Source organism: Salvelinus sp. IW2-2015, linkage group LG5 (genome assembly GCF_002910315.2).
Source record: "Salvelinus sp. IW2-2015 linkage group LG5, ASM291031v2, whole genome shotgun sequence".
NCBI lineage: Eukaryota > Metazoa > Chordata > Actinopteri > Salmoniformes > Salmonidae > Salvelinus > Salvelinus sp. IW2-2015.
The window spans coordinates 28,483,233-28,492,949 of record NC_036844.1 but is presented as its reverse complement, the minus strand read 5'-3'; the positions used below and the strand labels follow the sequence as shown (position 1 = coordinate 28,492,949).

Here is a 9,717-nt window from a genome sequence, read left to right as displayed (position 1 = left end):
GTTCTTTCATGCACAATAATGCACCTGGCCTCTCCGGTCTGCTGCCTATCAGCTATTCCCATTTGTTCTTGTGGATTCATATTGAAAATGTATGCAGCTTTAAATACTTTTATGTGTGGTATGATTGCTAGTTGGCCTATTGCAGATCCAGACAAACGATCCACCTACCACTATTGACACTATGAATGGTGGATACAGGGCAGGATATACAGTTACACTGGTAGACTATATTGACCTGTGGCATAGTAAAAGTTAGCGCGCGGAAAAGCGTAGTGCATAAGGGAAATACCAAAACACCTTGGTATAAGGATGGTGCCCGCAAGCAGATGAGGAAATTTGGCTAGGATGGAAGAAATATTCGCAAAAGAGCAATTGTAAACCAGGGAAAAACCGCAATTCCCTCCCCTGTGCCCAATAAAAACAACACAACCCTCCCCAAAGCAAAACAAAGAGTTTGACAACCCTCCCTAAATTTAAGTCGGTCCTTAAATATAATCCAAATCAATTTTGTCAATCCTCCCCTAAATTCAAATCTGTTCCTAAATATAATCCAATTCAATATTGATCACTGATCACTGATCATGATAAGCCAAGGCTCTCAACAGCCGAGCTATTCAAATGAAATGTGTATTAATGTTTAAAAAGTCTTGGCATAAAAAACAATGAAAGATAGTTTTGTTATTTTTCAAGCTATTTAACTGCCAGTGGTAAAGTGGACGCTCACCGCAATGACAGGAAAAGGAGAGAGTGTACTGTGATTGGGTGTGTGTGTACTGTTCACACACTCTCTAAGTCAGATGTCTCAGACCTACTCACAGATGTTGACTGTTGCAATATTAAAGTGTCTTGTGTAAATGTTATTGAGTGAGAGGCAGGGAGAGGTAAAAGGGGACAGGACAGACACTGAGGATCACTCTTACCTCCTCTTCTCCTTATGACAGATGGCTAATGCAGTATTCAGCAAGACATCTCCCAAAGCATAAGGACACTAACACTGCCACCCACACATGCTGTATGGAGAAGTGCACACGCACGCACGCACGCACGCACGCACACACACACACACAATGGATAAATAGCCTATATGTAGATTTAGCTTATACAGTGCCTATAGAAATTCTACACCCCCTTGAACGTTTTTCACATTTTGTTGCGTTACAAAGTGGGATTGAAATAGATTTAATTGTAATGTTTTGTCATTGATCTACACAAAATACTCCATAATATCAAAGTTAAAATAACATTTTTAGAATAACTAAAATATCGTTGTTGCAGAAGTATTCTCCCCCTTTGTTTAGACAAGCCTAAATTAGTTCAGATGTAAAATGTATCTTAACAAATCACATAAGAAGTTATATGAACTCACTATGTGTGAAATAATAGGGGTTGACATAATTTTTTAATGACTACTTCTTCCTCTGTCCCCATACAACATCTGTAAGGTCCCTCAGTCAAGTACTGAATTTCAAACACAGATTCAACTACAAGACCAGGGAGCCTCACTCTGTCAAGTTGGTTGTTGATCATTGCTGAACAGCCAATTTGAAGTCTTGCCACAGATTTTCAAGAAGATTTAAGTCAAAACTGTAACTTGCCCACTCAGGAACATTTACTGTCGTCTTGGTAAGCAACTCCAGTGTATATTTGGCTGTGTTGTAGGTTATTGTCCTGCTGAAAGGTAAATTCCTCTCCTGGTTACTGGTGTAAAGTAAACTGAAGTAGGTTTTCCCCTAGGATTTTTCCTGAAGAAGACACAGCTGTAATCGCTGCAAAAGGTGTTTCTAACATGTATTGACTCAGGGGGGTGAATACTTATCTAATCAAGGTATATTATTGTTTTGTATTTCATGAATCTTTAAAAAATGTTAGAATTTGTGGAGATCGTTGATAAGAAAATGACAATTCAATCCCACTTTGTAACAATAAAATGTGAAGAAATCCAAGAGGGGTGTAGACTTTCGATAGGCACTGTATGTTAGCCTTGCTTACGTATATTCCTTCCATGTTTTTCCCTGCGCCAGCAACACATCCGTCAATGTGACTCTAGTGCTTGGGCTTACAAATGAGCACTCACCACCAGTGACCTTGCATGCGGACACCCTCTTGGCCTCCAGTCACATGATTGCTTGTTTTGCCTTTTCTACCTGATAGCACTGGAACTGTTTGGGTTCAGTATAGAACATGCTGGTGATGGAATGTTTCCTCCTCGGGTTATATGGTGCACAGAAGTCATGTTTAGGTACCGGTACTTAATAATGAAAGGAGTTTTTAGAAATAAATAATACAATTTTGATGGCAGAGAATAGAGTGGTTGGTTTGCCATGAAATCAACCTTGATGCATTGACACGAGTAGAGCTTCTCTACTGTTTTAATTATTTAAAAGCTTGGTGGAGGAATGTAAGACAAAGTCTATGTGTGGTGTTTGTAGGGCTCTGGGGTCTGCCAAAGCAGTTTGCGTGGATCTGTGTTAAAGGGCTAGCTGTATCTGCTCACGTATACATTTAATCCATCCCAGTGTGTGTGTGTGTGTGTGTGTGTGTGTGTGTGTGTTTGCGTGCTCTCTTACCAAAGGCAGGCTCATGCCTTGGGTCATTTCCAAGACTGCAGATTGTACTGAAATTATTGGAATGGTTTTGATTTACAGTTTCATCCATATCCATCTGTGTCACATTCAATATATCACAATTTCCCATTCAAATGATCCACTCAAGTATAGTTTTGATTAATTTCAAAATGATAATCAAGTTATAGCCATGTTGTCTATTGGTTTTCAATGGCTCATTGTGCCTGTTGGCCTGCTACTGGTAAGCACCCTACTGTCCCCTACTGGTTACATTAACACTAAAGTCCATTTCTGTCAACTGTCACAACCGATACTGTACCTCATGTAACAAATATTTCCTGGATGCATAAAATTCAAGACAAAGTTGAATTAAAAATATACATCAATCATTATCTCCAAAGCAAAAAGACTCACGGCAAATTTATGTAAGAGACTAAGAACTGAAGAAAATGAATAAATATTGAGTAAAATCATTTATTTTTCTCCACATTTAAGTGTTCGACACAAAACAAAGCATTACAAGTTATTGTGACATAGTGTATCTCAATATCATGATATGCTTTGAAGAACATTTAATATCTTTTGCCAAAAAGGACAACAATACATGGCATGGGCAGTAGCTCATTAAAAATAGTATCTCAAATTCATAACATTAAAAAGACAACATACGACATCAACAGCCAAATGAAAATACAAACAATAGCATAGAACAAAAGCACAGTTCCCGACACAAAATAATGTTTATAAGAAATAACGAATAAAAATTATATTTACTACATTAACCTGCAATAATGGCTTATCTGGAGACTAAGGAAAAGAGCACATATAATACCCAGAACCAGTCACGCTGCGCACACGCAAACCAATCAACATGCATACAGTACATACACTCAAACCCACCAAAGGTAAATCAGTCTGAAAACCATTACCACAGCATCAGAAAAACACATCACAACCCATAAAATGTAATAAATACTCAAATAAGCACTGTGTTTAAAGCTGAAATGTGTATCACTGATTAAATGACTACATTTGTGCAATGTCCAGGTACAAATCTAATCAACAGTCAATATATTTGGGTAAAAAAGTGATTGGTAAATGATCAGTGTAACTGACATTCAATGATAAAATACCGAAATGTCTTAAAAAAACACTCAATTCTTTCAATCAGGGTGACAATTCTTACTCACAGTACAAAATAATTCATATTTTGATTTGTCCCTTTGAGAAATATAGCGAAAAGTTGCTCTGCTCATAAGAACTCAACACCATGAGCTGTAGGGCACTGTCATCTGTGTATGATAATATAATATCAAATCAGAATGTTTATCATAACCCAGTGTTTTATTTCCCCGTCTTATCTTATTTAGTCAGAATCATGATGGTTGTTAATTAATGAAGCACACATGTACACACACACAGGACAATGGATGCCGTTATTTGATTTGCAGGTGAAGTTCAGTGAACCAGTTAAGTATACACAGCGAGACCAATGTCAATAGAACGCTGAAATCTCAAGCCAAAGGGAATGATACTAAGGTTCCTGTAAATTGGCAGTATGGGACATCTGGGTCACAAAGACTGCGTCCCATGGACTGGGATCATCACGCAGGGTCAAAGTTCACTTGAACAGCTGTCCGCAGTAATAATAATAGATTTTCTTTTATATAGTACAGTAGCACCATTATTTCTCAATCTCAACCACACCATTAGATACAGTGAGACTTCCAACAGACTCCTAACCACTGCCTCGGTTTGTCATGCGATGAGTGCTGTGTATGTATCTACAAGTGCTCCGGTGTAGAGGTCATGACCTCCCTATGTATATATGGCTTGTGCTCATTATGGCTCCTCATTTCCCTTTACCTCTCCCTCCCGCCACCCTGCCTCCCTCCCTCCCTCCCTCTGGTACTGAGAACATGTTAACATCAGGATAACTGCATGCTCATCATCGTCACCCTGGCAAGGTCACTGAAACCTTCATTAGTATGACCTTAAAGCCAACAGTCTTCCATAACCTACCATACTGATATTTATCCTCTAGACCGGAGTTATGAAAACACTGATCTAAAGCTTATTTCCATTCAAGAAATTACATGTTAGTTAATTTCTTGAGAAAATTAAATGAGATGGTACAAGCTACTGCAGTTTACTGCAAATGGTATAAACACATAGATAAAGTCATTGCATCATTACGATAACGCAAATAGCATCATCTTTCTAGAAAACAGGGAGGTGAATCCTTAAATATTTAACTAGTCTCTTAGTTGGTTCATAAATAAGCTCTTAGACTTAGAATTTGGAGATTCTAGATGACTTTGGAATTCAAATCAAGTCATCTCTGGTCTTTCAGAGACAGTATCCCAATCTGTCATATCTGAATTAATGTGCTTCCTTCTCCTAACTTTATTCCTCTCACTCTTCCCCCTACTCCCCTTCTAGTGCTTTTCTAGCTTCGGGGACAGAGTTTGGTGTGGTGGCTGTGTTTTTGAGTTTGTTGCAGCGGCAGAGGCAGCTGAGGAAGAGGAGGAAGAGGATGAGCAAGAGGAGCTCCGTCGAGTCTCCACACCTGTACTTGTCATCTTGAGCTTGCGTCGCTTTGCAAGGGGGGCGTTGTCAACACTCTTCAGAAAGAAGCCCTCCCTCTTCCCCTTGTTGAACGCCTAATAGTGAGAGGATGTACATACAATAGTACATACAAAATTATAAACTGGGTGAATTGAGCTCTGAATGCTGATTGGCTGACAGCCGTGGTATATCAGACCGTTTACCACGGGTACAACAAAACATTTATTTTTACTGCTCTAATTACGTTGGTAACCAGTTTATAATAGCAATAAGGCACCTCTGGGGTTTGTGGTATATGGCCAATATACCACGGTTCAGGGCTGTGTCTAGGCACTCCGCCGTGCTGAAGAACAGCCCGTAGCAGTGGTATGGTATGTACCATATGCCACACTTCTGGCCTTACTGCTTAAATATAACCTACCTATTCTATTACAACGCACATATACCTCCATTATATTTCTCTATTGTGGTTATTTCTCTATTGTCATTATATTGCGCATACCCTTTATTATATTCCTATGGTGTTATATTGTGTTCTCTATTTGTTTTACTACTACATTTAACGTAATTTTTGATTGAATACTTTATAGATGTTGCACTGTTGGAGAGGAGAGCTGGCGAGTGAGTAAGCATTTAATTATAATGCGTACTATACGCTATACTCTGCATATGGCAAATAAACTTTGATTTGATTGGGAGATTCAAAAAATACAAAACATATATATAAATAAAAGAACACAAGGAATGTAATCTACTGGTTATAGAAAATTTATACTTTCTTCCCACTGGAATTCCATTACCTTGTAGGTGGCGTTGACATAAGAGCGGACGATGGGGCCGCTGGACTCTAGCACATCTGGGGTGCAGAGGGGGGTGGAGGATAGGATGGCCCCGCCCTGCAGCCAGCTGTTCTCTCTCAGAGCAGACAGCTTGAGACGCCTCTCTGGATCCACCGTCAGAAGCCCTGAACACAAACAGGAAGGAGGGAGGTTTAGAAGAGTTAGTGAGGGAAGGAGGGAGGTTTAGAAGAGTTAGTGAGGGAAGGAGTGAGGTTTAGAAGAGTTAGTGAGGGAAGGAGGGAGGGAGGTTTAGAAGAGTTAGTGAGGGAAGGAGTGAAGTTTAGAAGAGTTAGTGAGGGAAGGAGTGAGGTTTAGAAGAGTTAGTGAGGGAAGGAGTGAGGTTTAGAAGAGTTAGTGAGGGAAGGAGGGAGGTTTAGAAGAGTTAGTGAGGGAAGGAGGGAGGTTTAGAAGAGTTAGGGAGGGAAAGCAAAAATGAAAAATATGAAAGGTTGGGAAGGGAGGGGGGTTAGTTTAGAAGAGGGAGAGAGAGAGGAAAGGAAGGAGCAGGGAGGGGCAGAGAAAGCATGACAGAAAAGAGGAAAGTGAGCGAGGGCAGGGCAGGGACAGATAAAGACGGGGGAAATGTTTAAAAGATTGAGTGAATGGAGAAGGAATAATTGCATCGTGATTGATTGATGATTGTCGACTACAGGAAAAGGAGGACCGAGCACGCCCCCATTCTCATTGACGGGGCTGCAGCGGAGCAGGTTGGAGAGCTTCAAGTTCCTTGGTGTCTACATCACCAACAAACTAACATGGTCCAAACACACTAAGATAGTCGTGAAGAGTGCACGACAAAGCCTATTCTCCCTCAGGAGACTGAAAAGATTTAGCATGGGTCCTCAGATCCTCAAAAGGTTCTACAGCAGCACCATCAAGAGCATCCTGACTGGTTGCATCACTGCCTGGCATGGCAAATGCTTGGCCTCCGACCGCAAAGCACTACAGAGGGTAGTGCGTACGGCCCAGTACATCACTGGGGCCAAGCTTCCTGCCATCCAGGACCTCTATACCAGGCGGTGTCAGTGGAAAGCCCTAAAAATTGTCAAAGACTCCAGCCACCCTAGTCTGTTATCTCTGCTACCGCACAGCAAGCGGTACAGGAGCGCCAAGTCTAGGTCCAAAAGGCTTCTTAATAACAGCTTCTACCCCAAAGTCATAAGACTCCTGAACAGCTAATCAAAGGGCTACCCAGACCCCTCTTTTACGCTGCTGCTACTCTGTTTATTATCTTTGGATATTTACTTTAACTCTACCTACATGTACATATTACCTCAATTAACTCAACTAACCAGTGCCCCCGCACATTGACTCTGTACCGGTACTCCCTGTATATAGCCTTGCTATTTTACTGCTGCTGTTTAATTATTTGTTACTTTTTATTTTCAATTTTTTATTAAACACTTTTTTTTCAAAAAAAACTATTCAAAGCATTGTTGGTTAAGGGCTTGTAAGTAAGCATTTCACTGTAAGGCTACACCTGTTGTATTCGGCACATGTGACAAATAAAATGTGATTTGGATCATGTCAATGAGTGAATAAGGATAATGTAAGGGATTCAGAACATACCTTTCACAAGCTCTTTAGCCTCCCCTGACACACCCTTCCAGGCTTCTCCAGCCAACGAGAAGTCTCCCTCTTTAATTTTATGCATGATGTCAACAGCATAAGATGAGGTCATCCCCGCTCGCTGCTGTTGCTTACTCTGGAAGGGCACCTGTCCTGACAGCATGGTGTACTGCCGGACGGACGGACACACACAGTCATTAATAACATAACAATAATTAGTTTTACTAATGACACATTACAGAGTCAGGTTAGGAGAGTAAGTACCAGGATGACCCCAAGGCTCCAGAGGTCGCAGGCCTGGTCGTAACCGGTGCTGTGGAAGAGCTCAGGAGCAGCATACTGCAGTGTGAAGCAGGGAGTCTGCAGGGGGGCGCTGCCCGCAGGGCACAGCCGGGCAAAACCAAAATCTATCACCTTCAGCACCGAGTCCTCCCCCTCGTCTGCAAACAGCACATTCTGAAAAAGAGAAAAGGAAAGAGAAAGAGAGAGAGCGAGCGAGAAGTGAGTGGGCCGTGCAAGAACAACACAGTCATCAGAAGGTTACAGTCACTGGCTGATGTAATGGAGCAACAAATGTCAATTTATTTTAGCCTGAACCAACAAAATAAAATCATAAACCTGATAGGCCATGCTTAGTGGTTTTTACAGCATTGCTAAAGACTTTGATCTCATCATACTCACTGGCTACAGGCTTTGGTTGGTACAGAGTACTATTGCAGCAAACTCAATGACTTCTTTCGGGCCATACATTTCTATAGAATATATTTAGACTCCCTCTCTCTCGCTGTCTGTGTCTGTCTGTTGGCCCACCTCTGGTTTGAGGTCTCTYTGCACCACTCCAGCCTCGTGCATGAAGCCGACAGCTGACACCAGGCTCCTGAGCAGCTGACTGGCCTCTGATTCCCCAAACAGCTTCTTCTTCTTGATCCTCTCCAGCAGCTCCCCCCCACGCAGCAGCTCCATCACCAGGTATGTATGGAACTGAGAGAGTGATTAGTCATTGAAGTGTCAATGAGTTTGCCTTGTAGTTTGTTTAGATTGCTTGAAGTGCTGTATTGTAGTGCTGATAGTGGTGCCCTGTAGTTGTAGTGATTGAAGATGTTCCGTTATGTTAGTTTGCTGAAGTGCGTGCCTTAGTTATTAGTGCTTGAAGGTGCGTGCCGTGTATGTTAGTGCTTGAAGTTTGGTGCCTGTAGTTGTTAGTGCTTGAAGGTGTGCCTGTAGTTGTTATGTGCTGAAGGTGCGTTAGTTGTTTAGTGCTTGAAGGTGCTGTGCCTGTAAGTTGTATTGTTTTAGTGCTTGAAGTGGGGGCCTGTAGTTGTTAGTGCTTGAAGGTGTCCTTATTATTAGTGTTTGTGGGTGCCTGTAGTTTAGTGCTTGAAGGTGCTGTGCCTGTAGTTGTTAGTGCTTGAAGGTGGTGCCTGTAGTTTAGTGCTTGAAGGTGTGTGCTGTAGTTGTTAGTGCTTGAAGGTGGGTGCCTGTGTTTTAGTGCTTGAAGGTGGGTGCCTGTAGTTTGTAGTGCTGGAAGGTGCTGTGCTGTAGTTGTTAGTGCTTGAAGGTGCTGTGTGTAGTTGTTAGTGCTTGAAGTGGTGTCCTGTAGTGTTAGTGCTTGAAGTGTGGCCTGTAGTTGTTAGTGCTTGAAGGTGGGTGCTGTAGTAGTTGTTAGTGCTTGAAGGTGGCTGCCTTAGTTATTAGTGCTTGAAGTGCTTGCCTGATCTAGTTGTTAGTGCTTGAACTGGTGCGGCCTTTAGTTAGTGCTTTGAAGTGCGTGCCTGTAGTTAGTGCTTGAAGTTATTATGTGTGCGTGCATGTAGTTTCTTTTTTTGGGGTGTGTGTGTTTTTCTTTATTTTCTATTTTATTTTTTTCTTTTTGTTTTTTTAATATTTGTTTATGTTTTATATTTAGTGTTCTTCATATGTTTTTCTTTTATATCTTTTTTGTTTGTTTTCTTTTTATTTTTCTTTTGCTTTTTGATTATTGTTTTTTTTAGTGTTCTTTTTATTTTTTGCTGTTTTCTTTTTGATCTGGTTTTGCCATTGTTACTTTATTGTTTTTTTTTTTTTATTATACTTGTCTGCTTTTTTATGTATCAGTGTTGTTGTTCTTGATTTTGGTGCTGTTTTAGTTGTGTAGAATATTAATTTATTTTAGCTTGCTTGAACCGTGCGTGCATGTA

The 9,717-nt window shown here is 41.0% G+C and overlaps 1 protein-coding gene and 1 long non-coding RNA gene across 8 annotated transcripts in view; one reads left to right on the top strand and one right to left on the bottom strand.

The window, feature by feature from the left end:
- Positions 1-3,024: 3,024 nt before the first annotated feature.
- Positions 3,025-9,717, bottom strand: part of LOC111964205 (ribosomal protein S6 kinase alpha-4) — a 27,764-nt gene continuing 21,071 nt past the window's right edge. Inside the window, exons 13-17 of the mRNA XM_070443750.1 lie at positions 8,351-8,521; positions 7,805-7,996; positions 7,541-7,709; positions 5,933-6,096; positions 3,025-5,227 (exon numbers count right to left, since the gene is read on the bottom strand). Coding sequence (XP_070299851.1) covers positions 5,003-5,227; positions 5,933-6,096; positions 7,541-7,709; positions 7,805-7,996; positions 8,351-8,521 — 921 coding nt within the window. The 3' untranslated portion in view covers positions 3,025-5,002. The remainder of the gene's footprint in view (positions 5,228-5,932; positions 6,097-7,540; positions 7,710-7,804; positions 7,997-8,350; positions 8,522-9,717) is intronic.
- LOC139027768 (uncharacterized) overlaps positions 8,675-9,717 on the top strand; it is a 7,971-nt gene continuing 6,928 nt past the window's right edge. The window contains exons 1-3 of one of the 7 annotated variants that reach the window (XR_011479922.1): positions 8,675-8,752; positions 9,011-9,107; positions 9,168-9,192. This is a non-coding gene — a long non-coding RNA (uncharacterized lncRNA). Of the gene's footprint in view, positions 8,767-8,910; positions 8,964-8,994; positions 9,108-9,155; positions 9,193-9,717 lie in introns of those variants that run through there. The other 6 variants (XR_011479925.1, XR_011479921.1, XR_011479920.1 and 3 more) reach the window with 6 other exon arrangements.